This window comes from Plecotus auritus (assembly GCF_963455305.1).
Source record: "Plecotus auritus genome assembly, chromosome: 9".
Lineage (NCBI taxonomy): Eukaryota > Metazoa > Chordata > Mammalia > Chiroptera > Vespertilionidae > Plecotus > Plecotus auritus.
The window spans coordinates 149,868,410-149,895,396 of NC_137783.1; the positions used below are offsets into that span (position 1 = coordinate 149,868,410).

Below are 26,987 nucleotides of genomic sequence, written 5' to 3' on the forward strand. Positions count from 1 at the left end.
GAACGTGTGCTGGATTACTATTAGATACCTCAGTTCACGAATGAGAAAAGGGCGACTCTTTTTTGTTTTTTCTTTCCTTTTTGGCAGGGGGGAGATACTTGTCCCGGATCACACAGCAAGGTAAGTATAGAGCTGGGGTTTGTCCAGAGCCCCAGTGCTCCCACCTCACACCAGAAAGACCGTGATTTCTCCTGCCGTAGAGTGCTGGAATCAGCTTGGATCAGAGCTGCATGGTGGGCACAGCCAGACCTTAAGGGGCCTCCAGAAGCCTGAGCTGGGACTGATCCCAGCACTGTCCAGACAGGGGAGAAGAAGGGACAGCTGGATACCACCAACAGACACAGATGCCCAAGTTTCAGCCTTGGTTTCTGGCTCTAAGTCCCATGCTCTATGCCAAGAACTTCAGTTTCTTAATCTCTCTATCCTCAGTATCCTTATTTATAAAATGAAAATAATATTAATATCTACCTGTAGTGGGGTAAAAACTTGCAGGATTCAAAGGGGGAGGGCTGGGGAACGTCTGTAATACTGTCAACAATTTAAAAAAATGCAGTAGCCCTGGCCAGTTAGGCTCAGTGGATAGAGCGTCAGCCTGCAGACTGAAAGGTCCCAGGTTCGATTTCGGTCAAGGGCACATGCCCCGGTTATGGGCTTGATCCCCGGGGGGGGGGGGGGGGCGTCTGATCAATGATTCTCTCTCATTGTTGGTGTTTCTCTCTCTCTCTCCCTCTCCCTTCCTCTCTGAAATCAATAAATATATATATTTTTAAATGCAGTATTGTTCTGAAATCCCTTTGTTCAGCCCCTCCCTTCTCTCCCTTCAATCTAGATCTTAACCTTAAACTGCTTCAGAAAAGGGGGGGGGGGGAGACAAAGAGAAGAACAAGATACAAGTTTATTTTTTTAACTAAAATTGTTTATTTATTGATCGATTTTTAGAGAGAGAGAGAGAGAGAGAGAGAGAGAGGAAAGGAGAGAAGAACAGAGAGAGAGAAATAAAGAGAGAGACTCTGAGGCTAGCTAGACCAGGCTCTGGCAGCTGGGCCTCACTCGGAGAGCCCAGCTTGGACAGAGCCCTGTGAGGCCAGCCTGGCCTTGTGGGCCTCTCTCGGAGAGTCTGAGCAGAGTCGGAGCAATACTTTCAAACTATAAAGAGAGACTTGGAATTCCAACAGAGATCGTAAGCCATTTGCTCTCTGACTGTTACAGAAAAAAATCTTGCTAACCTCTCTCTGATCTAGGATTTTTAATTCCCTTTATAGTCTTGCACAGCTGTTTCAGAACTTTGGAGAGGTCTCTTTCACTAAAGACCGTCTTTTCCAAGCCAATTAAGCCATTCATTAGAAAGGTGGGGGAAGGCAGAAGAGTAGGCTGCACAGACTGCATAGGAGTCCCTGACTTAGTAACTTAGGCAAACGGATTCCCACTGGAAAGTGAGAGCCAGAGATTGCAGGTGGATGGGGGAAAGGTGAGTTCTTTTTTTCCGTCTTCTCTGTGTCTGACCTGGCAGAGAAAATGCACAAGCACAAGGGTGGGGCTAGAGAAAGGGCATTTGAGGTCTTTTGTGTAGGTGTGCCATCTTTTGTATGGCACTACTACCCCCTATATGCTGGCAGCTGTCTTCTGGACCCCAGCCTCCCCACATCAGGCACGAGCAACACAGGTTTGGAATCAGGAAGCCACAAGAAACCATGATAGTGGGAATAGCCTAGGAGCAAAAAGCAAGCTTAGAACCCTAGAATATTCCAGCAGGAAGCGGTGGACAGGTGACCTGTTCCCACCCCTGCTTTGAACCATTGGGAGCCTGAGATCCAGGCAGGCATGAAAACACCTGAGCCACAGCCAGAGATGGGATTGACATGCAGGGCCGCCCCCTCCCAGGTCACATGCTATCCGGGGATCAGAACTTGCCAGGCCCACAGTCCGGTAACCAATAACTAGGAAGGTCATTGGGTGCCACTGTCTTACAGAAGGAAGCCTGGGCCTCAGGGAAGGGGGTGACCCCCATATATCCCTGGCAGGGTGGCCCCAGGAGGACCATTTTCCTGCCTCTGGAGTTCCAACAGCCACGTCTACACCAGTACTCAAGGCTGTGGCCAGGCCTTCCGAGAGCTTCGTTTTCTGAACATGCGGGGCAGGATGGCAGGCTTCAGAGGGCAGCCTCACCTACAGAGCCCTTTGCCTTCCCTTTGCTGGTGGCCATCAGATGATGTCCACCTGCCGTCCTGGTTAGCAGACCTTCCCTATGCTCTTCAGTTTCCGTTGCGTGACCAGTTTGTGTTTTATTCTGTATTTGTCTCCCACATCTCGCTCCTCCTCTGAAAAAGTCCATCTTTTGCTATCTTGAATTGAGAACCTAGAGTCTAGACCAGCCTTGGGCAAACTACGGCCCGCGGGCCGGATCCAGCTGTTCTATCCGGTTCTCTTGCTCTCCCCTCCGCTCCTTTACTTTGAATTTATATTAGTTCACACAAACACTCCATCCATGCTTTTGTTCCGGCCCTCAGGTCCAGTTTAAGAACCCATTGTGGCCCTCGAGTCAAAAAGTTTGCCCACTCCTGCTCTAGACCATATTTTCAGAACTGCCTGACCGGCACGCACAAGCAATACCTGTCCTTCCAGCAGGACCAAGGGAGCCAGCTTCAGTGCATGGGAGTGACTTGCACAGCCACCTTTCCCTCAAGAATCAGGAGCCCTTTCCACCTCTGGCTCTGAGCCAAAGTGGGGTGCTGTTAGGATGCTATTGTCATCCAGGTGAAAGATGTTGGTGCTGATACTAGGGTTACAGCAGTGGAAGCACAGGAGATAATACATGCAGGGATCATTACATTTGTTCCACAAATATTTCCCCAAGGCCCACTGCGTGCCAGGCCCAAGGGTAGGCCTTGGACATACAGGAATGAGCAAGATGTAACATCATTTTTTAGGGTCACACAGGCCACTGCGGTGCTTTCTATTTGGGGGGAGGCTGGGCCATGAGCATTAGTAAGAGATACATTTTTATTGTGATCCAATATATACACACAGACACACAAGGGAAACACAGGTTTCATGAGAACACTTATAATTTTTTTTAAATCCTCGCGTGAGTATATGTTTTTATTGATTCTAGAGAGGAAGGGACAGAAACATTGATGTGAGAGAGACACATAGATTGGTTGCCTCCTGTGTGTGCCCTGACTGGGGATCAAACCCGGAACTTAGGTATGTGCCCTGACCGGGAATGAAACCCAAAACCTTTTGGTGCATGGGGCGACACTCCAACCAACCGAGCCACCCAGCCAGGGCAAAAACACTTACCTTTACTCCATGTGATATACTCCACTTTCTATTCTATTTCATTAAAAATGCTGGTTGAACTCATGAAATCCATTTCATAAACCACTGATAGGTCACAATTCTAGTTTGAAAAAATCCCTAAAATCAATCAATATGTGGGCAAGTCTGTTTTCTTCTGAGGCCTCTCTCCTTGGCTTGCAGACGACCACCTTCTCACTGTGTTCTCACGTGGTCTTTCCTCTGTGCATGTCTGTGCCCTGATCTGCTCTTATAAGGACACCTGTCAGACTGGATGAGGGCCCAACCTAATAGCCTCATTTTAACTAATCACTTTTCTGTAAAGGCCCTATCACATTTGGAGGCACTATAAGTTAAGGCTTCAATACTTTTGGGTGGAGATAATTCAGCCTATCAGAGGAACCTTCCTGAAGGGTATGGAGGCAGAGGGAGCCGGGAAGAAAAGGCGAGAAAGAGTATCCAGGTCTACATATGCACAGATGGAGGCACAGGAGAGCGAAGGGTGGCAGGAAAGTGCACACTGTGGTGTGGCTGAGGGTATGGTGTGAGGTAGGGAGTAGCAGGTTGGAGAAGTTGGCTAGCTCCAGGGTCTTGAATCCCACACCAACAAGTGTAGACTTTAGTTTATAGAGCAATGAGTCTCAGTAGGATCCCCTGGGACTGGAGGAGGATCCCAGAGAACTGAATTTTAATAAGTGTCTCAGATGGACCAAGACCCACACTCTGGGAAAAAAGCTGTATTGACATTGACAAGTTTTCGGGAACTGACACTTGCTGAGTTGGAGAGGATAGATTGATGGGGCAAGAATGGAGGCAGAGAGGCCATAAAGGGGGCTGTCCTGAGTGTCCAGCCAAGGAAAGATGAAGTCTGATGTGACAATAATAATAGTTAACCCTTAGAGAGTGCTTACCATACATCACATGCCGGTCCTGAGCTAAGCACCTTACCTGGGTAATCTCATTAAATTCTCTCAACAGTTCTGTGTGGTAGGTATCATTATTATTATTATTATTATTACTAGTAGCCCTGCACACGAATCCGTTGGCCAGTAGCTCACCAGTAGCTCACTGCCACCCTCCAGTAGCTCTCCGCCTGCTGCCCGCCCTCCTGTAGCTCCCTCCGCGCCCCCCCCCCCCCACCATAGATTGCTGCCCTGCTCCCTCCTGTAGCTCTCCACTGCCTGCTTGTAGCTTGCTGCCCCACCCTTCTGCTGATCCGTGATCCGGTCGTTATGCGGCCGGTAATTACTTCACGGTGTAACTACCATTTGCATATTACATCTTTATTATATAGGATTGTTTCACACTTGAGAAAAGTGAGGCCTACAGAGGTGAAGGGACTTCCCAAGTCACACAATGAGGGAGAAGCGTATGTTGGGAGAGGCAGAAAGTGGATGTCACCCCTTCTCTCTGGGCAATCACAGAGGGGATGGCAGGATTGGAGAGAACTGTGGGGATGTAAGTCGATGGACTTGGGGATAGGTTGAATGTGGGGGCTGAGGGACAGGGGTGAACTATATGTAGGCAGTTCTAGGTCCCTAACTCCCCGTGTCTTCAATTAAAGGTTGAAGGAAGCTCAGCCCACTCCTCCTTCTCCTTCCTCCGTCTCTGTCTGCTTTCCTGCTGCTACAGGGGGCTTCCAGGGTACCAGGCTGAGCATTGTTTGTGTGACAAGTACAGATCTCAGAGTAACTTTTCTTCTCAACTTCATCTTTGTTTCCATTGGTGGAAATCGGAATCCCTGGCCCTTGCAGAATGTATCTGGCACCCAATGTCGTCCGTTCACACAGGTCCCCATGGCCTGACTGGACCTTCACCCTGAGAAGGCCTCTAGCTGGTCAGCCATGCCCTTCAGGGCTGGCAGCTTCTCTGTTCTCTCCATGTCACCCTTCAAAGCACAGTCATTTCTGCCCAGCCTTCAGTGGTCACTACACAGCTGTTCCCTCCCCAGGGTCTTTTTTTTTTTTTTTTTTATATATATATATTTCTATTGATTTCAGAGAGGAAGGGAGAGGGAGAGATAGAAACATCAAGGATGAGAGAGAATCATCGATTGGCTGCCTCCTGCACGCCCCCTACTGAGGATGGAGCCCGCAACCTGGGCATGTGCCCTTGACCGGAATTGAACCTGGGACCCTTCAGGCCCCAGGACTACGCTCTATCCACTGAGCCAAACCAGCTAGGGCCCTCACCAGGGTCTTGCTGCCTCCTTGGGGAATGAGATTAGCCACCCACAGACCTCTGGCCTGAACCACTTTTCTGGGCTCCATTAACCCACCTGGAAAGCAGGCTACTGGCCTTTCCAGCTGGGACCTCCTACATCTCTCATCACCCCCCTTCCCTCTTCCTCCTTTCTCCTTGTAGCCCAGTGAATCCTTTTATCCTGTGTACACTGGGGGTCCAAACTTCATCAAGTTCACAGGCAGCAAGAGGAGCAACCGGGCAGTTTGCTTCCAGAGTCTGTACTCTTAACCATACCGCCTTTGAACAACAGGTGAGGAAATGAGCTCTAGGTTCATTTCAAACCCAAGGACAATCGCCATGTCCAGCAGATAGCGCCCCAGCGCACAGCAATCTGAGGGATTTGCAAAGCGGCCAAAACTACCATACCCACAATGCTGTGCGGACATTAAGGGCCTTCTCTAATTTAGCTGTCCGAGGTACTGCCTGTATGCTCTTCGGGAGAAATCTGTGTACCCGAACCATTCGGGTCCTTCCTCTATCTTCAGATGGCAAGGTAAAAGTTTTTTTCTTTATATCGCCCTCTTTGTCTTACTCATTGGAGGGCCGAAACAACTCTGCTCTTCTTTGTCCTCACCAGCCCTAATCTAAAGAGAGGACCCGTGACCTCTGACACAAGATGTCGGCGCCCAGAGCCGTCTGTCTTGCTGTTGACCTGAGGTGAACGAAGGCAGTGAACCCCGCGTCATGTCGAAGCTAATCCGGGCCACTCGGGCGGCCAAGAAACCCGAGGTCGGCGGCGTGATCCGGACCATCGTGCGAGCGGGCCAGGCCATGCCGGGGCCCCCACTAGGCCCCGTCCTGGGTCAGGTGCGGCGCGCTGGATCTCGGCGTGGGAGGCGCCGGAGGGTGGGAGCTAGTGCTTGGGTGGAGGGCGCGGGCTCGGGAGCCGGGGAGGACTCGGTTCCAAGCGCGGCTCTGCTACCCACACGCTTAATGTGCCTCCTGGAGGCTCCGCCTCCTCAGCCCTTCCTCTGCGGACTGAGGTGCGGATAGGGAGGGATGCTGCTTGCAGACCACCTGGCTCATAAGTGGTCGTTGAATCTGGGTGGAGGAAAGAGGATGGGGACATGGAGACTTGGAGATGGAGGAGGGGTGGGGGGAGGCTCCCGGCTGGTAGGGAGCGCTCCTTCCTCCCTATACTAGCCCCTGTGCTTCCGCCACAGCGAGGCGTTTCCATCAACCAGTTCTGCAAGGAGTTCAACGAGAAGACGAAGGACATCAAAGAAGGCATCCCTTTGCCCACCAAGATCTTTGTGAAGGTGCCGACCGGGACTGTGGTCCTAGTTTCTTTTCATCTTCCCACGCTCCCTCGGCTTGGGACTGGTCGCCTGGGGCTGCCACCCGTCCCTGACTCGGGGCAAGTCTCTTCCTGTTACTGGGCCCCACTTTCCCCATTCACGCAGGGGAGACTAGGGTGTCTTTTCTGAGCCTGCCCTGCCGTGTTGCAGGTCTTCCATTGGTCCTTTCACTCCTTCGGGACTTCCTGAGCACAGCTGGGCCTGGAATAGAGGTGACAGGGCTGTTTGCTACAGATTTATTTCTGTGGTCTTTTGGAGGGACTCAAGGGAAGGGGAGACAGGAAGTTAGAAGTACCCTCGGTTGGGGCAGCAGGGGTTGGGAGAGGCAGGAAGAGATATTCTCATATTTACTTATTCATTCATTCATTCATTCATTCATTTATTTATTTTTCATTAAGCCTGACAGGACGTTTGAAATCAAGATAGGACAACCCACTGTTACCTACTTCCTGAAGGCAGCTGCTGGGATTGAAAAAGGGGCCCGGCAGACAGGTAAGGGTCAGGTGGGCCCCTGGGATTTGTGGGGCGGGGGGGGCGTTCTGGAAGGAGGCAGTGACACCTGAAGGGCTACTTGTTTCTTCCTTCCAGGGAAGGAGGTGGCAGGCCTGGTGTCCTTGAAGCACGTGTATGAGATTGCTTGTGTTAAAGCTCAGGACGATGCCTTCACCCTGCGGGACATGCCCCTGTCCGCTGTTGTCCGCTCCGTCATTGGCTCTGCCCGCTCCCTGGGCATTCGTGTGGTGAAGAAGTGAGTGTTCTGGGGAAGTACAATATAAGGGGAGGACCTGGACAGTTCTTGACTTTGGGGCAAGACAGAGCGTGCACCTTAGTGGGGGAGTCAGCTTCTGAGTCAAAGGACCTTAGGGTCCTGGGAGCCCCATTCATTCATTTGGAATGCATTTGTTAAGGACCTTGTACGTGTTAGATGTTGTCTGGGCATTTGATGAAACTAGGAACAAGATAGCCATGCTTGGCCCCACTTTTAAGGAAGTCACAGTCCAGAGCTGGAGGCAGATGCACAAATGGAGCATTAGACTGCAGACAGGCGGTGTTGAAGGACAGCTGTCTTGAGAACAAAGTGTAGGACTCCTGGTGTGTCAATGGTAACTTTGTAGGAGAGGTGACAGAGATCTGGAAAAGGAAGTCGAGGACTGGGGGCAGGCATTCCAAAAAGTGGGGATTCCTGTGAAGGGTGGAAGATGAAAGTGCAGCAAAGAAGTTCAGTGTAATCTGGTATACAATCCGGCGTTACAGGCAGAATAGGAAATAGCTGAGAAGGCCAGGCCAACAGGGGCCCCCATCTTGGGGCCTCAGATGACCTCAGGAATTGTGTCTTTGAAGTGAGATGTTAGGTGAGAGGGTGTCTGGCCCAGACAACAGCAGGGTCAGCACTCAACCCTTGACTGGTCTTTTGCTGCCGGTTGTTTCCCAGGAGAAGTGGGGGTAAGCAGGGAACAAGAATGGGCTTCACTTTTCCCAAATCTTTACTTTGACCGAGAGCACAGAAATGAGTACATCAGATCCCTGTTCAGGGGAGACACACATGCCCACAGGCTTCATTGCACAGTGTTGTGGGGCAGAGAGGCAGAGCCAGTGGATCTGGGCTGAGATGTAGCCGGGGCCTCAAAGGACCGTAGGGCTTAAAGAAGGGAACAAAAGGCAGAGGTGGTGAGGATGGTGGGGTGGCATTCCTGGTAGAGGAAACAGATGAGCAAAGGTATGCGAAGTCCAGGAGGGGAGAAAGGATTCTGAGACAATGACGTGGGCCATCTGTTTTTTTGTACCTGCAGCCTCAGTGCGGAAGAGCTGGCAGCTTTCCAGAAGGAGCGAGCCATATTCTTGGAGGCTCAGAAAGAGGCCGATTTGGCGGCTCAGGCAGCAGAAGCTGCCAAGAAGTGACCCCTGTCCTGCACACTCCAGAATTTTGAAGGGAGCGGCTGGAAAGGCTGTGCCGAAGGGGAGAAGGGGAGATGACACCAACCTGATAATGATTGCCCTGACTTTAGATTATATATTTTTACACATATGGATGTATCAGGGGATTCCGCCTAAATAAACATCTTTTGTCACCCACTCTTGAGTTCTGTCTTAGGACCCTGGGGGAAAGGGACCAGTACTGATGGTGGCAACACGGACAGTAGGGCTCTTCATGCTGCTTCGCAGGTACATGATCCGAGGCTCAGCCAAGCAGAGCAACTTGTCCAGGTTGAATTGGTGGCAGAGGTCGGAGTAGTAGCCCTCCTCCCCACCGATGACAGAACAAGCAGGGTGGGAGGGGGGGACTGCGTGTACAGAGCAGCAGATGTTGCTTGTGCTGTAATCAAACATTTTTTTTATATATTTTATTGATTTTTTTACAGAGAGGAAGGGAGAGGGATAGAGAGTTAGAAACATCGATGAGAAACATTGATCAGCTGCCTCCTGCACACCCCCCACCAGGGATGTGTCCGCAACCAAGGTACATGCCCTTGACTGGAATCGAACCTGGGGCCCCTCAGTCCGCAGGCCAATGCTCTATCCACTGAGCCAAACCGGTTAGGACCAGAAACATTTCTTAACTCTTGGGGACTTGCCAGTTCAACAAAAACAGACCCTTGTGGTGACTTCGGGTCACAGCCCCAACAGTGTTACTGCACAAGTGCCCCAGATCCCAGGGGCTATTTCAGGCCCCTCTACTAAGCTGATCCTCGCTCTGGGTCAGGTGTTAGCTGAATGTGAACTATTGGGCTCGTGGCTACAGACCCATGGAAGAAGCAAAGCTTCAGTAGGTCCCTGCCCAAGGCAGGAGAAGACCTTAGGAAGCCCTGGCCTTTTGTTTTCCCCATTCCCTAGAACATCAAGGACTTGTCCTAGCAGAGAAGAGAGGAGGAGTCGGGAAAAAATGGATTCACGTTTTCCGAACACCTGTTAACGTGCTAGTCTTTTTTTTTTTGCACCGAGATTTGGAAAACACACACAAAAAATAACTCTAGTTTGGGTAATCCCACCACCCAGATGAGACTCCTACCAGTATTTAGGTATATATCTTTTCTACTCTTTGTTTCTTTGTGCATGTATTTATATATAATGTTTTTTAAAATAAAGTGGTGTCATACTCTAGAGCAGTGGTTCTCAACCTTTCTAATGCCGCGACCCTTGAATACAGTTCCTCATGTTGTGGTGACCCCCAACCATAAAATTACTTTCGTTGCTACTTCATAACTGTAATTTTGCTACTGTTAATGAATCGTAATGTAAATATCTGTGTTTTCCGATGGTCTTAGGCTCTACAGCAGCGGTTCTCAACCTTTGGGTCATGACTGTAGAGCCTAAGACCATCGGAAAACACAGATATTTACATTACGATTCATTAACAGTAGCAAAATTACAGTTATGAAGTAGCAACGAAAGTAATTTTATGGTTGGAGGTCACCACAACATGAGGAACTGTATTCAAGGGTCGCGGCATTAGAAAGGTTGAGAACCACTGCTCTAGATACTATTGTATTTTACTTTTAACTTGGCAATTATTTTGAACGTTTTTCATTATCTTCTTTAAGCAATTTTTGATGACTGCTTAGTATTTTTTCTTGTGAGTGGACCATAATTTATTTAACCAAGTCCTCAGAGGCAGCAATAAAATAACTGTTGGGTATTTTATTTGCATTAAAAAGTATAGCCCTAACCGGTTTGGCTCAGTGGATAGAGCATCGGCCTGCGGACTGAAAGGTCCCAGGTTCGATTCCGGTGAAGGGCATGTACTTGGTTGCGGGCACATCCCCAGTAGGAGGTGTGCAGGAGGCAGCTGATCGATGTTTCTCTCCCATCGATGTTTCTGACTCTCTATCCCTCTTCCTTCCTCTCTGTAAAAAATCAATAAAATATTTTTTAAAAAGTATATATATATATATATATATATATATATATATATATATATATCCCCTCTGGGTATGGTTCAGTGGTTGAGCATGATCCAAGAAGTCACGGTTTGATTCCCAGTAAGGGCACATGTCCAGGTTGCAGGCTCGATCCCCAATGGGAGGTGTGCAGGAGGCAGTCAATTGATGATGTTTCTCATTGATGTTTCTGTCTATCCCTCTCCCTTCTTCTCTAAAAATCAATAAACATTTTTAATATATATCACACATATACAAACTTAGGATGAACATCATTTGCAAAACAGTTTTGAGTGGCTTATTATCAGGTACTGTGCTCAGTGCTCCTACTACTGAGGATGCAGAATAAATAAATGTAAGAGACACAGTTCCTGCTTTCAGAGAACTGGTTCTTTCCCTTACTGAACAGCATACTGTGCACTTTTTGCAGACTGTTTATTTAATTTTTGTTATGTCTCCCACAGCCAGAATGCAGGCTCTGTGAGCCCAGGGACCTTGTGTCTTGTTCGCTGTTGCATCGCCAGCACCCAGAACCCTGCCACATGTAGGTATTGTAAATACTATTTATCACATGAAGAAATGAGGCTGCAGAGCCAGCACTTGAACTCAGTCTTCATGACCCCAAAACTTGAGCTCTTTTTCCTACGTTCTGCTCCCAGGGCAGAGTCTGGTATCGGTAGGAAGAGAACTGGCTGAGAGTCAGATGTGAGGATGCCATTATGCAAGTCCTTTCCTCTCCCTGGGCCTCAGTTTATCCATCTGTTCTAAGCTATGAAGCTCTGAGAGGAACAGAAGCAGTTACTCCTCTGTCCGGCAGGTGGAGCTATTGGCTCTTCTAATTTTTTCCTCTCCAACTAACTTGGTGGCCAGGGTCTCTTTCTGAAGTCAACTGCCTTCTCAACAATACGCACACTCTCTCCTATCACCCACCACCTCCACCAATCACCAACGAAATGTTTTTTTCTCATATATATATATATATATATTTCATTGATTTCAGAGAGGGAAGGAGAGGGAGAGAAAGATAGAAACATCAATGATGACATAGAATCATTGATCAGCTGCCTCTTGCACACCCCCTACTGGGGATGGAGCCCACAACCTGGGCCTCCTGGTTCATAAGTGGACAGTTAACCACTGAGCCGCACGGGCTGGACTCCAGCCCCAATTTACTTGAGAAGAAACTGAGGCTCAGGTTCCACTCAGCAAAAAGTTGGTGAATTTAAATCCAGGCCTTTTTGTCTCCTAATTTTCATTTCCCCCCTTACCATGCCCTGTGGCTGTTGGGCCCTCAAGCTCGGAGGAAAACCGTGTTTTTGAAAGCTTTAGGATGCAGCCCCGGAGGGAAGAGGCTCCCTGCTCCAGTTGAAGCCTGCCGTCTCGGGTAATCTGGGATGGGATGATTTGAGATGGTGGTTCACGGGCTTTAGGGGCAGAGGACCCAGCCCAGGGCTTGGATGCAGATGACGTGTGGCCCACTGATGGCTCTCACCAACTGGGGGGGGAATCACTTCTTCCCTGTGATGCTCCTTTCCTTCATTAGTGAAATGGCACTGAATAGGCCTGTTCAGAGGCCTCATTGCAGTGAATGAGGGATATAAAAGTGTTTGTCAGCTGAAAGGCCCACGCAAGGTGGTTATCATTTCCAACAGGCCACAAAGGGAAGCTGTTTCCCTGCAGGACCAGGCTGAAGAAAGAAACTCATGTCCTGAGACTTGAAACCCATACCCAGGAAAATGCCAAGCGGAACCCGCTACCCATCCCCAGGCCCTTCTGCTCCTCCCACACTGTGAGCACTTCAAGCCTGCACACGGAGGAGATGCCAATACCCTCTAGCATTTTGAAGGCAAGTTGTGGCATCTGTTGTTTCAGCTCCAAACTCTCCAGCTTCCAGCACAGGGTGGACAGCACACTGTGCACTCAGATGTTGTACGAACAAAGGAATGAGCGAATGAGTGAGTCAAGAAATGCCAAGCTGTCTGCAGGTCCAGACTTTACTTCCAGACCCCCACACTCCCATCTGGGCCTTCCAACCCTCTCAGGTCCCCACCCTTCCCTCTTTACAGCATGACACCAGACATACCAAAAAGGCAAACTGGACTTTATTATAAAGTTGGCTACAAAGTCACCACAGCACCACGAGGTGGCCACCTGGGCAGGCCCAGGCAGTCTGGCAGCCGGGTGAGTCCTGCACCAGGTACACGCTCTCGTGCAAGCACACGTGTGACAGCGGCAGGTCTGCCTTCCTCCATCGGAAAGAAACGTAGCGTCGCTTCACGCCCCCCACCCCAGGTGTGGGGCGCAAAAGTCACAAGAAGGGCCGCCAGGGCGGCAGAGTCCATCGGAATTGAAATCCCGTTACTGGTGTGTAGAGAATTCTACGTGGGTGTCAAGAGCCCCTCGGGGCACAGGCTGGCCCGAATGGGTGCTGCCTTTCCCCCACCAAGGCCCAGGGGTGGCTTGGCCCCCAGGAGTGGAGAACTGGCCCAAGCCCATGGGGCAGCACAGGGGGTAAGTGAGACTCCCCCATTCTCCACTTGAAATCCCATTCAAGGAAACTCACTACGAGTGAATACAGATTGAAATGGAAACTGGGATCGCTGGAAGTCTCTAAACTTTAAAAAGAAGCTCCCCTCCCTAGCCCTCCCTCCTCCCCCCACCCAATCCTGCAGGGCCTGGGGAATCAGATACATCCCCCTCCAGCCCCTAGAATCCCCCCAACAGTCCCGGGGGGGTGGAGAGCAGCTCCACGTCTTGATGACAATATGCCATACTTGACGACGTTAAGTCACAGACTTATTCAAAACGTTGGTTCCCCTCCACTTCCATCTGCAGAGAGAGAGAGAGGGGGAGAGAGAGAGGACAATCAGTAGGCCTATTAGGAAAGATAGGCTGAGGATGCGGCACATAGTACGGGCTTCAAATATGTTGGCCCAATGACTGAATGATCACCAGAGGTTCCACAGAAAAGGGAGCAATTTGGACAGATGGAGTGAAAACATGGCTATAGTTTTGGAATGGATGGAGCCATAGCAGACAGCCTCTCTTACTTTTCTAAATGCCTATAAGCGCTCAGTCTGTGTCCCCTTTAGGGGGTAAGAATACTGAGATGGGGCTCTAATGCCTCTTCCATCAATTTGTGTGTGACCTTAGGCAAGTTTCTTTAACCCTGGGACCTTGATTGTCTTCGTCTGTAAAATGGGGTGATGATGGCTGATCTAGGTCCTTCACAGAGTTTAGAAGGAGAAACCATTAGTGAAGGATCCTCTTGCATTTATCCCACTCCCCTAACCCTTGCCCTTCGGGCCTACTTGTCAGGAATTTCCAGATTATTTTTCATTAGTTCTGATTCTCACTGCTACCCTGGGCAGCAGACAATATTATCCCATTAATAAAGTTGAAGTACAGAGAAGGGAATTTACTCCTCTCATTCCACCCAGTATCTCGCTGGCAGGACAGGGATTTGAGGTCTTGAACTTTTAGGCTGGACTCACCTTCATGGAAGCTGTCTTGAACTTGGCTCTGGAGTTGATGCAACTCATCAGTAAACCCATCGTAGGGGAATGCTGAGACACCTGTCTCAAAGGCGGTTTCATATGTGGCCAGGTCCTCCAGGAAGCTGTGGTCTTCTGGGGACAGGTTGTTGCAAGGCGACAGGGCCCCTCCTGGGACCGCTGCCTCAGTATCCTCTGAACTCCATTCCCCATTGGGGTCTGGAGTAGAGAGATCCATGAAGATGTCTTCCACGGGCACCTCTTCCAGGAATATGTTATCAGGGTCAGCCAGGAAGTCCAGCTCCTGGCATTTCCAGGGTTTCAGGTCCAGGCTGAGCACAGGAGGGCCAGACCCTGACAGGGACAGGTTGGAGTCCAGGGGCTCCAGCCCCCCAAGTGGCTCCAGCCCACCTGTGCAAGCATCAGCCGAAAAGGGCCTGTCCATGCCCTGAGCCAACTGGCTGATCTGCTGGATGAGACGGTCTATCTCATTCTGCTCTTTCTCAGAGTAGTGGAAGAAACTCTGTTTGACTGGAGAGGCCTCAGGTGTAAGCAGGCCTTCGGGCACCAGGGGGAGGTCCACAGAGAGGGAGCCCCGGAGCTGGGCTAGGGCCAGGAGTGTGCAGTCCCCATTACCAGGGCTACTGGGACTTGGAGGCAACTTCTCATAGAGAAAACTGCATCCCTCCTGGGCGAAGTAAGTCTTGGTGGGATTGGGACTCATTTGTTCTGGGAAAGTTTGGCTGGGGCTGTTCAGATGTGCTTGGAATGCTGTGCTGGGAGGAGTCAGCTGCTCATGGGCAGGGCTGCCCAGAGGCTCGGGGAAGGTAGCAGTGCTGGGAAGCAGCTGGTCTGGGAAGTTGGAGGTGCAGGGAGTCAACTGATCTTCATAGCTTCTGGCTGAGGTTTCGGTCAGCTGGCCTTGTAGTGGGCTAGTCAGTGGATCTGAGAAGGTTGCACTACTGGGCGTCAATTGATCAGAGAAGGTCACGGTGCTTGGAGTCAGCTGTCCTTGGAGAGAGCTGGATGGAGTGGACAAGTGGGCTTGGAAGGGCTCGTGGAGGCTGAAGAGGAAGGCACAGCCTCCTGGCTGGTGTGGTGTATAGGGTGGGGTGCACACAAGATCCTTGCTCAGGTCGGCTTGAAGAGAAGGCTCAGAGCGAGGTGGAAATGTCAGGTAACTGAAGCCCAGCTCTTTGGGAGGTCGGGGAAGCTCTTCTGATGTTGAGACAGCACCCATCTCAGGAGCAGTGGGGAATCTGGTGCTTCTAGGAGCCCCCAGGGCTGGGGTAAAGGGTGGGTTACGGCTGGAGCCCTGCTCCTGGGAAAGGATGTTCTCAGGGAATGAGGGCAGTATGGTTGGGGTACCCAGGACATAGGTTGCCTGAGTGTCTTCAGAGTTCAGCTGCTGGCGGAGGCTCCAGGCCTCTGTATTACTGGAGAAGAGAAAAGAGATAGCCAGTAAGGATTCGGTGTCCACTTCCAGAGCAGTTCCCAGATTTGTATCTCCTCCATGCCCACCTCCGCTGCCCCCCACCCCAGGCTCCTGCCTCGCAGCTCACCTGATTGGGTAGTTATTGGCAGTAATGGGGCCATCTGGACCTTCTGAGTATAACAGGCAATAAATCCATGCCCAGCCTCCAGGCTTGGCCTGCAGTCTCACTACCATCTCTGCCTGAATATCTCCACTCTCAGCCACTGAAGGGAAAGAAAAAATGCAGAATTAGGACACATATCACATAACATCACCTAAACTATCACCCCACTGACCTCTCCACTGAGTTTGGGGATCAATAACATGCTCTTCTGACTACCCTAACCTGTACCACTCAGCTCCCCACCTTGGCCTCACCATTTGGAGTCCCCCAGTTCTGATGCTATTTTCACCTTTACTCCTCACCCTAATGTGCACCCTATAGCACCCAAAACTGCTGGTGCCTCCCCAGCATCAGCCTTGACCAGACCTTCCTGGTAGGATCTCCCATGCCCTTTCCCAGCTCCCTGTCTTGTCCCCAGCCTTTCTGGACACTCACACAGGCGGTAGTGTTGAACAGAAGCGTGGCCCAGGTCCTCAGGGTGCAGCAGTCCATACCATGATTTACAGAGCAGTTCACTGCGCTCAAAGCCCAGGTAGATTAGGACACTGGGAAAGTGGAAAGGGTGAGGTCAGCTTTCTGTTTTCCCTGCTTGCCATGGCATCTCACTCCCTCCCAGGTCCTCTGTTCCCTTAGATCCCATCCTCCCTGCCCCTGACTCCAGAATCTAGGGTCCCCTTATCTCTAGCCTGCTTTCCTCCTGTGGTCTACACACTCTGGGCTTACCTCTCAGAGATGTCCAGTAGGGCCAGGTCCTTAGCATGACGGCTCTGGAACATGGCTAAGAAGAGTGAAGCAGGGCCAGGGCCAGGGCCAGGGCGGGGTCTTGGCTCCAGTGGAGCACAGAAGGCTGTGAACACAGGGTTTCCTGCCCAATAGGCTCCAGGTGGATGAGCATGGAATCGGCCTCGAATAAGCACCAGTTTGTTGCCTGCACTCTGGCGCCTAAGGGACTTGGAGGTGTTGAAGCGACAGCGGAAGAGGCGATCTAGGTGAGTGAAGAGAAACACTGATAAGAAGGCAAGTGGCTGAGAGATGGCAGGTGGGGAGGAACAAGGCAGCAGAAGGGAGATTGGATTGAGGAAGAGAGAAAGGAGTGCTCACCGGTGTCTAGGGCAGAGGGCAGGGCAAGTTGCTGGCGCACAGTTAGGTGGTCAGCTGGGTCAATGATGTCGTAGATGCTGTCACCCTGGGCAACCAGGTCCACCTGGAGAAAGGTGAAGAGGAGATGATCATTAGTGAAGGCATCAAGAGCCAATCCTTGACAAATAGCATCTTGCAGGTGTAAACCCTCGCTCCCAAGTAATTCTCAGATTCTCAGAAGTATAAAAGCTCATTGTGTCCCATCTGTGCCCTGGCCCAGCTGGGGGAGCCCCATCAGCACTCACCATGGAGTGGCCCAGGTGCTCGCTCACACTCTCAGACAGATATAGCAGCTTCCCCTCAGCTGTGAATACAAGCAGAAAGCCAGGTAGCGCGGCCACTATGTCTTCAAGCTCTTGAGTTGAGAGAAGCCCTGTGGGGCCCCCCAGAGGAGCACCTGCGGGATGAGAAGACATGGTGAGTCAGGAGTAAGACTAGGAGGCAAAGCAGAAGTGAGGAAGGCATGGAATGAACTTTAGAAAATCCAGAGGAATTTCTCATGGGCCTGCCTCTGCACACACCTGTTGACCCACTGCCCGTGCTTCTTGCCTAGGGAACCTGTTGCTGGACTTCCAAGTCCGGCCGGGCCGTCTGCATCTCTGAATGTCAGGACCACGGACAGCGATACAGAGTCGCCCTGGCATTCAGCACCGCGAGCAGCGCCTCGCAACCGGGCGGTGCTGTCCGCACCGTGGACAGCGCTTCAAAAGCGGCAGAAGCCCTTTCAGCATCGCGAACAGGGGCTGCGCTCCCCCAGGCTTTGGCGACTCTATCTCTACAACTTCCCGGGCTTTCCTCTCTGGGCTCCGGGAGCGCCCCCTGCACGGGTGGGAACTGGGGCCATTCTGTCCTGGCTCTCTTCCTTTCCTAAGTCTGGCACTAGGGACACTGTTCAGGCTCTCTATCCCCAACCAGAACTAAGGTGAAGTCTGGACAGAGCTCGGAAGGAAAAGCAGGAGTTCCTTAGTCCCTGATCCCTTCTCTCCCAGCTCACCAACATGCTATCCTAGACATGCGGCAGCCCCGGAGGGTTCCCTTAGCTCCACTGTCCCCAGTGTCCGCCAGCTCGGGTCTCCAAAAGCCCCAGTTTGCTCACCTCCGGCGAAGAAGACGCCCTTGCGAGTGTAGATGCAGGCAAGACTCATAATGTGCAGGTAGGACAGCCGGACCTTGTCCGCTTCGGCCAGCGGCAGCAGCTCCTTGAGGTTCCGGATCTCGGCGTTGATCTGGTCGCGGCGCGCCTTGGAGGCGCCCTTGGTGGACCGATACATGCCTAGCAGCTGCAGAGCTCCAGCTCCGGCGCTCCGAGCACCTGCGGTCCTGTCCCGAAGCCGGTGGCTTCTTCCTCCTCGCTTCCCCGTCTCTCGCTCAGGCTCGCTCTCTCCTCTCCTCTCCTGGGCTCCGCTCCGCTGCGCTGCCCCCGTCGTCTGCCTCGTTCCGCCTTATATAGCTCCTGCCAGGCGTGGGGGGCACGCTTTAGAGAAAGGGGGGCGGGAAAGCGGGAGGCTGGGCTAAGCAAACTGCAGCAGGAGCCACTGGCAGGCGCTCCTCCTCCCTCCCCGACTTCCTACGTCATCCCGTGACGTAGAACGAGAGCAGGAGGGGTGCCGGCGGGAGGGGGAGAAAGGAGGCTGCGGAGGGGGCCGGGGCTGGCGGCAGCCGAGCTGAGGGGCAGGTGCTGCGTTAGGAAGGCCTGAAAGGGGGTGCAGGGACCCAGGCGTCCGAGTGTGTTCAGCCCAGGGAAGCGACAGGGCAAGGGTTGAGGCGGCCAGAAGCCCCTGGCAGGAGAGGGCCAGGAGGGGTTGGTCCCGACATGGTTTTTAAAGGAGATAAGAAAATGGGGGAGGGCATGCTTGTCCACAAACTCCCCCTTCCTAGCTGCTAGCCAAAAGTCACCTTCACGCGAGGGGAAGAAGGGCCTTCGCTAGCCTCTGCGGGACAGGTCACAGCAAGGCTTTCTCTCTAGGGATTCCTGAGTCTGGGATTCCCTTAGTCACTTTCAAAGAACAAGCCTCCTCCCCACCCTCCCCCCGCTTCCCAGAGCCAGGCCTCGGAGATTTAGCAGGAGAGTCACACGGGGGTGGGGTCTAAGCCCCTGGGGTGGGTGGACAGGGGGTCCTGAGGAAGAGAGGTCAGCTGACTTTGGCCTTGGTTCTATTTTCCCTCCGCCAAGAATGGAAACAGCAACACCTGCGCTGCAGGCTGCAGAGATTCCGCGTTTTCCTGTCAACTAATTAACCTCAGCCAGTGGCGGGGGGAACTGAGGCAGGGTCCAGGGCATGGTGAGGATCTGAGTCTGCCCCTAGGTATCCCTTCCCCCCCTATCCGCCCCTGTTGCCAGCCCCCAAAGTGAGCGGTCCCTCCCCCTCCCCCAACGCCCGCCCGACTGCAGGCTGGTGTCTCCCGCGGGCTGGGGGCGGGGGCGGGGGCGGGGCCGGGGAATCCCAGCTCCTTATTTGGAGAGGAATCCTCCAGCGTTTGCCGCGGCGCAGCGGCAGGCGGAGCCTCGCTGCCTCCGCAACGCTCCGGAGGCCCCCCCTCCGCCTCCGGCCGGGAGGATGGGGAAGCAGCAGAGAAGCGAGGGGGCCGAGCTGGACCTTCCAGGAGAGATCCTTGCACCTACCGCGGACCCTTTGACTCGTCAGTCTGCCCTCCACACCCCCTGCAGACCCCTCTCCATCTTCGGTGCTAGGACTCCTCTCTCAGCCTCTCTACCTTCAACTCTCCACATACCCCTCTCTCGGCCTGAACTACTTTATCTCATTGCCTTGTCTCAGCTTCCTGCGCCCTCTACTCCCAAAACATTCCCCTTCTGCTCTCTCGAATGTCCTTTGTCGGTTTTGTTTCCTTGGCCCCATCTCCTTCTCCCTTTTTTCTCTTTTCAGCACTGATGATTGCTCTCTACAGGGGCCGAGGGGTTCCTTTCTTTTCCCCAGGATCCTATAAAAGAAGAAGGGGTGGGCTAGGGGGTAGTGTATGCGAAGTCTCACTTGGAAGATGGGGGCTTGTGTGAAATCACTTGAGGGGTGGAAAGGAGGTCACTTTAGAAATGGGAGAGAGGGATTGGCCTGATTGTAGAAAGTCACATAGGAAGGGCAGAGATACACTCTGACAGCAAGAAGTGAAATTTGGGGTCAAGGAACTCCTCACTCCTTGTGGGAAAGGGCAGTGGCAAGAGAGGCAGACTGGGAGGAGGAGACAGCCAAGGAGAAGGGTGGCCGACCGCTCGTGCCATTTTGGCAGATGTTGGGGACATTCCCATCAACCATCCTGTGTTCAGTGGCACAACTGAAATGGAGGGGAAGGATGTGTGTGTCTGCACACTCTCTAACCCTATTTATCTGGGTGACAGAGCAATGGTTCCACTTTCATCTCTATCTGACTCCTGCCGTACTCACCCACCCCTCCCTTAAGCTTCCTTGTGGACAAGCCTTGATCTTTGGATGTCCTTCTTGTATGAAAATCCGGGGCAGTATTCCTGTTTTCTTCACACACTCATGAAGCTCTAGCCCTGGCTGGGAGACATTCTTAGTGTCCCTCTCCATGATACGTGTCTACTGGTTGAGCCCAGCTGGCCTTCAGTAAGCAGAACATTGACAGTGAAAGAATGGGGCTCTGGTCGCTGTCCATGGTTCTGAAAAGTCACCAGGGACATCATATTGGCCATGGTCTGCCCCAGACCTCAAAGTAAGAGCTTAAGACCACACAGGCCTCAGAATGAGGTCCCAATGGGATGCCACCTCTTCCTCTGAGGATGAATATGGGAGAGGGTACCAGGGGCCAAGATTTCTGAGTTCTAGGAGTGAAGGAAGCATGGGGGAAGAACAGGTTGCAAGGGAAGAGCCCTTGGATTTTTCCAAGAGATTAGACTGGGGAAAAGAGAGACACTCTGGAATGGAAGAATGGTCTAGAAATGGACAAAAGAGGGAGTAGAAAAAGGTTCATCCTAGTTCGCCCACTCTGATTCAAGTTGAGAAGCTCTGAATGCCCTAATGTCTCCTCTCCCTAGGCTAGCTCCCACTCCCTTTTCCTCCCACCTCCATGGAGCTATTTTTAACAATGAATAACCAAAAATAGCTTGGCAGAAGCTTCAGGCCGTGGGAGAGGAGCTATTTATATCACCAGTGACAGTTCCAAAATAGCAAGCAGGAGAAGGGGGGCGGCTGGCACACTAGAGAGCTCCTGGCCGCTGCTAAAAATACTGGCAGTATGAGTCATCCTGGCCTGGCTGAGTCACCCCACTCCTCCCCCCACACACACACCCCAAGCAGCAGCAGCGGCAGCAGAACAGGCTAAGAGTTGGAAGCTCGAGGTGGGGGTGATGTCAGAGCCCATAGACTATAGGAAAGTGGGCAAGAGAGTGAATTGAGAGAGGGGCTTTGGAGTGAGTATGTAGAAGAAATACAGAGAGCAGGAGCCAAATCCACTGGGTGAGCCTGCAGCATTCCCAGCTATTCGGCTGTGCTCGGGCCATTAAAGGGAGGGAGCCAGACTGTGAGAGTGTGCATGTGTGTGTGGCTGTCCATTTAACCATGACTGCATTTGTATGTTTTTGTCTGTCTGCACATGTCTTCGTAGTGGTGTGTCTGTATCCCTATGTATTTATGCCTGTCTTCATAAAAAATGTCTAGGACTTCTTGTGTTGTTTGTAGTTCTATGTTTGTGCCTGCCTGTATGTATTTTATTTTTATTTTTGCAGCTTTCTGTGTGCCACCTTGTCCGTGTGTGTGTCTGTGTCCAAATCTGAGTCTGCCCTGGGCCTTTCTCTCTCAGCATTCCATGCTGCATGGATTTGCACGTATCCCCAGCCTCAAAGCGCCTTCTGGTGCCAGCCTCTCTGATGTCACTTGTTGGGCTCTTGCATCACCTATCCCTAACTAACCTCTCTCTGCCCAGCATCTTCTCTTCTTTCCAGCCCTTGGACCCCAATCATTTGTGAAGTTCTCTCTGCTGCATGCAATCTCTAATAAAAGGCCAGAAGAAAGGAACCCCATATGACCTCTTCCTTTTCCCTTGAACAGTCCCAAATCTTCCCTGGCCTGCAGGAGAAGTGGTTTTTCATCACTCCATATTTGGGGAGCTGAGGGAAGAGGACTTTCTTTAGTTCTAAAAAAATTTCCTGGTGTGGGCACAGGCATGTATGGCATATGTGTGCGTGCGCGCGCGCACACACACACACACACACACACACACACAGCCAAGAGAGAGAATGGGAGAAAAAAATATCAAGGTCCCTTCTTTACTGAGAGGAGCTCGCATCTGTTGCCATAGCAACCCACCCACTCCTTCCCCGAAAAATCACCAAGAAGAGGTGATGGCATTGAGGAGGGATTGGCTGATTTCTTTCTTTATTATTTTTTCCGAAAAAGGACTTTTTATAGCAAGAACAGGCCATGAGAACCCTTGCCCATATCTTCCCATAGCTTTATTGGGATATGGAGGGACATCACCCCTCAACATCTATCAGAGAAGAGGAGGTGTATCTTTTCCATAGATTTGGGGGACAATGATCTCCTGGGAGAGAGCTGGAGGCTGCTCCTTTAGAACAGCCCTGATTAGGGCTGCTTTTCTGGAGACTTGGGGCAATGAATTGGACAAAGGGCTGTCAAAGTGTATCCTATCTTGGCCTGGACAGATGTATCTATGAGAAGGAGAAAGAAGGAGGAAGGGAATCACACACACACACACACACACACACACACACACACACACACAGAATGAGTGAATATCACATGAGTATCACTGGCTGGGCCTTCAGAGCACATGACAAGATGCCAAGGATTGCAAACTCTCAGTGGTGGTCAGACAATTGGACGACTCAAGAAAGATCCACTAATGCAGTTGGTGGTGCTGCAGTCACCTGTGGTGAGGCCACAGGTATGGCTACTTGACTTGCACCCCTGGGAACTGGGGTCATAGGCGAAGAATTTGGGGAGCACTGAAGCTTACCTTTCTTCACTCTAGTCCCAGACTGAATCTCAAAGTCCCCTTCTACAGCCTGGCCGCCAGCCCCTGCCGCCACATGACTTTCCCAAGTGAACTGTAGCCTCCTGCCAAAGGACAGGATGCTGGGAAGGAAGGGGTTCCGTGTTTGCACCTGTGCTTGGCTGGCTGCAGAAATCCAGCTGAAGGCTGGAAAGCCGGACCAAGAATCGGACTCTAGGCAGTGGTTCTCAACCCTCCTAACGCCGCGACCTTTTAATACAGTTCCTCCTGTGGTGGTGACCCCCAACCATAAAATTATTTTCGTTGCTACTTCATAACTGTAATGTTGCTACTGTTATGAATCGTCATGTAAATATCTGTGTTTTCCGATGGTCTTAGGCGACCCTGCTAGCGGTTCTCAACCTGTGGGTCGCACGATTCATTAAGCTATCATTTCGTCTCTTTAATCTTCCAGTGCCATGGAGCAATAGTGTCCTGCACTCCAAAGAGTGGAGAGATCGGGAGGCCCTGTGGAATAGGCTCCTCACTAGCTTCTAGCCTTCTGTAGCTGTGTAGATATAGCCTCCCCACACAGGAGTGATGCTCCACATTCTGTTTCCATGGCAACATAAGTTGGAGTTGGCAATGAAGAGTCAGGATACTCCACTCCATCCCTATCCCAACCCTAACCTCAGGACTGCATTTCAGGAAGCGGGGGTGGGGAGGGGGGTCCCATAGTTAGTGATAAAGGCCCTATCAGGGATAAAATGTCCTAGTGGGAAGAAAATGACAGCAGTGTGGGGCCTCAGGCCTCCTGGAGCCTCCAGTTTAACCCAGCGGAAGAATCTCTATACACCTTCACAGAGAGGTTTAGTAACTTGCCCAGGGTCACATGGCTAGAATAAGAGGAATCCAGAATTAGAATTCAGGTTTCCTGATTTCTATCTCTTTCTATTTTTTACTAGATTGTTCTTTTGAATTCATGGGTGTAAAGGTTTTCTAACAGATTCCCAAGCATTTCCATCCTCCCCACTCCCCCCAGTTCAGGGCCTACGGCTCAGGAGTCCATGCGTGAAAATGTCACCCTCAGAGAGCTGGTTTGTGCAATGGCTGTCTTGTCTGCATCTGCATCTTAGCAGGCGGTTTTTCTTTCTCCTAGGGCCCTTTCATTATGTTATCACTCCCCCAGTTCTACTTGCACAGAGAAGTATTCAGAACATTTTATCTATTTATGGTTATGAAATCAACAAATCTCATGTGAAGAGGGTACACGTTGGCACCCACGTGTTGAGACCGTCAGAGCCGGGTGAATGGGCTGAGCAGAGAAGGTGAGGGTCATGGAGCCATGGAGGGGACGGGAGGGGGAGAGAGTAGCTCAGGTGGGAAAAGACGAAGCTTTTCTGGACAAGGACCTGAAGGCAGGGCTGAGAGACGAGGGCACAAGTAATGCCGTGAGGAGCGAGTCAACCCAGCCATATTCCCAGTGGGAGAGAAAAGCAATCAGCTGAAAACTCTCCGAATGCAGTGCAGAGCCCAACGCTCCTCAGCACCGCGGGAGAGACAGGAGTGCAGGGCATCGGCTGTGACCTAAAGGAGCGGGAGGTCGGGAGGAGGGACAGACCTACCATTCACCTATTAGTTCAGCCCAGTGCTCCCACCACCACGCTCCAGTTGGTGTATTCCTACTTGCCCTGCTTGTCCTCCATTTGTGTCTGGGGCTCCTCCTCAATGCCCCCCCCCCCCCATGGCCCCTGGTGCTTCTTCGTCCTGCATTGTCACTGCCTATCTACTTGTCTGTCTCCTCCACCTGCATCTGTGGCTGGTCTCCAGGGTCTCAGTGTCAGTGTAGGGCCCGTCCTCCTGAGCCTCAGTCTGTAATTCACTCGTGCACACGTGCCTGAGGGCTGAGTGTGTGCCAGGCTCTGGCAATGCGATGGCTGGGTCACACACACCTGGTCTTAACCTCATGGAGCATCTGGGCGGGTGAGAAAGTGGGAACTGGATCAAGCCAGGTAAGAGGGATGAGGTCTGCAGGGTGTTTGGGGAGAGCAAAGGAGGAAGTGTGGAGAGCTGGGGAAGCTGCGTGTCAAGGGATTGCTTGACTGGGCGAGGCTGGGCTGGGTCGGGTGTTTGTGGGGGGTGGACAGTGGAGTGCAGCCCTGTAAATGAGACTGCACAGGCACCGGTAGCCACGAAGGCAGCCGCAGCAGCCTGAGGCTGTTAAGACGTGCGGTGCGAAGGCAAAGAGGGCAATGCAGCTAAAGGCGGCTGAGGCCCAGCTCGATCAGGCAGTTTGGCTCCTGTGCTACAGGAGGACTGAGCTGAAGGCTCAGTCTGGAGCAGAGGGGTCTGTGGGGAAAAGACTAAGTTCTTTGTGGACAGGCAGGCAGGTAGGAGGGAGCCTGAGGCTCATAGAGGCAGAGAGGGTGCAGGTCAGGGGGGGCTCTGGGATGGGATGCCCACGCGGAGTCCTGGCTCCTTCACATTGGGCAAGTGACTTGACCTCTCGTGCCTCAGTTTGTCTATCTGTTAAATAGGAACGCGAAGAGAGAAATAGTAGCCACATCAAAGGATTAAAGAGAAAACTAAGTTAAAGCTCTCGGAACAGTGCCTGGTACACAAAGGAGCACAATAAATGTTGAATGATGAAATGTTAGTCATTATTTTAACTTTATGAAGAATATAATTTCAAGCCAGGCTCTGAAGAGCTGGCCTGGGCTGGTTCAGGAGGCAGCACTTGCCCTGTCGCTGTAAGTGTGGGAACAGGGCCTGGGCACCCACTGGCTCTTTGCAGCCTTGGCCCAGTTTGGTCTGAGAACACCAGATGGGCTGGGCCAGGCTGGAGCTGCAGAGGTTCTGAAGAGAAGGACGAAGATGACAGCTGGGGGCGGGGGGGGGAGGGGTGTCACACAACACCACCCTGAGGGTCCGGCCTGGGTCCCGGTGTGCTCCTTCCTTGGGCAGCGCTGGCTCATGCACTGCGCGGCAAGTCCAGGGATGGAAGCCCAGCACGCCCCTCCAGTGCTCAGCCGCCGAGTTCCCCTGAAGCAAATCTGACCATGTTCTTCCCCAGCTTAACACCCGCATGGTTCCCATCACTCCCCATCACCCAAAGTCCTCACAGCCATGGCCCCTCTACTCACAGGTGCCTAGGCCACCAGAGGCTCCAGGCTCCAGGGTCTCCTTGTTACCACCTGAATCCACCTGTCACAGGAGCGCTTACCGATGCAGCACTTCCTGGACCTTACATACCTAATGCATGCACTCACTTCATCCAAACCTCACAGCATCCCCGTGACCTCTGGGCTGTTATTATTCCCACCAGCCCTGGGCCCAGTGGAGAGGAAGTCTGTAGGGAATGGTCCATGGGATCTCAGGAAAGATTGACAGGATGAAAGGCTGGGGTGATCATGGGAAAGCAGTAGGCCTGGGACCAGGCCAGTGATAGAAGGGAAGCCCTAGAAGCAACCCAGAGACCCCCCAAGCGCAGAGGAATGAGGCTCCCTACTAATGGGGATGCTGGAACTCGGGGAACGGGCTGGACCGTGGCAAGAAGAGGGTAGTGGCGATGCTGGCCTATTGATGGAGCAGCTTCTGGAAGCAGAAAAAGATGGGCCTTCTGCGCAGATGGGGAGGGGAGACCAGGAAGCTTTAGGAGGAAAGACCACCTGGCTGAAGGGAAAGCTCCTAAGTCACCCAGCACACAGAGGAGGTGGCTGGAGGAGCCTGTCAGGACTCTCAGGCCCGGGAAGAGCTGGAGGTGGGCTTAGACTAGATGCTGGTGGACTGTGTTTGGGCGGGAGGATCAGGAGACATGGACTCTGGTCCTAGCCCCGCCATCAGCCTACTGGTGTGTTGTCCAAGTTCCTTCCCCGCTGTGGGCCTCAGTTTCCTTATTTGCAAAAGGACAGAGGGTTGGACCACTTGACCCGGAAGGGCCCTCCCATCTCTGGCAGTCTGAGCATCTCTGGGGCCCAGGTCCACCTGGCCAGTCCCTCTCAGTCTTTGGACCAAGTTTCAGGTGGGGGTGAGCCCGTGTGCCCAGTGCTAGGGTCTGCGTGGGCCTGAAGTCGCAGAGCACCACGTCCTCGGCCCTCGATGAGCAGGGCCACTTTG

At 52.2% G+C, this 26,987-nt stretch overlaps 2 protein-coding genes across 2 annotated transcripts; one reads left to right on the forward strand and one right to left on the reverse strand.

The window, feature by feature from the left end:
- The first annotated feature begins 5,968 nt into the window (after nt 1–5,968).
- On the forward strand, nt 5,969–8,912 carry MRPL11 (mitochondrial ribosomal protein L11). Its single transcript, XM_080641992.1, has 6 exons — nt 5,969–6,034; nt 6,119–6,348; nt 6,705–6,800; nt 7,238–7,331; nt 7,428–7,587; nt 8,630–8,912. The coding sequence occupies exons 2-6, from the start codon at nt 6,226–6,228 to the stop codon at nt 8,736–8,738; spliced, it is 582 nt and encodes a 193-aa protein (XP_080498118.1). The 5' UTR covers nt 5,969–6,034; nt 6,119–6,225; the 3' UTR covers nt 8,739–8,912.
- A 4,602-nt stretch (nt 8,913–13,514) lies between these two features.
- NPAS4 (neuronal PAS domain protein 4) lies at nt 13,515–18,217 on the reverse strand (the record flags this gene model as incomplete). The annotated part of the gene is made up of 8 exons (XM_080640164.1): nt 13,515–13,543; nt 14,209–15,644; nt 15,771–15,906; nt 16,242–16,351; nt 16,530–16,791; nt 16,908–17,010; nt 17,192–17,343; nt 18,043–18,217. 8 exons carry the CDS (start codon nt 18,215–18,217, stop codon nt 13,515–13,517), a joined length of 2,403 nt encoding a protein of 800 aa, XP_080496290.1.
- Between the last annotated feature and the right edge of the window lie 8,770 nt (nt 18,218–26,987).

Coding starts and splice junctions, on each gene's coding strand:
- MRPL11 (XM_080641992.1), top strand. CDS start 6,226: ATGTCGAAGCTAATCCGGGCCACTCGGGCGGCCAAGAAACCCGAGGTC. Junction 6,349..6,704: donor TAGGCCCCGTCCTGGGTCAG/GTGCGGCGCGCT, acceptor CTTCCGCCACAG/CGAGGCGTTTCCATCAACCA. Junction 7,588..8,629: donor GGCATTCGTGTGGTGAAGAA/GTGAGTGTTCTG, acceptor TTGTACCTGCAG/CCTCAGTGCGGAAGAGCTGG.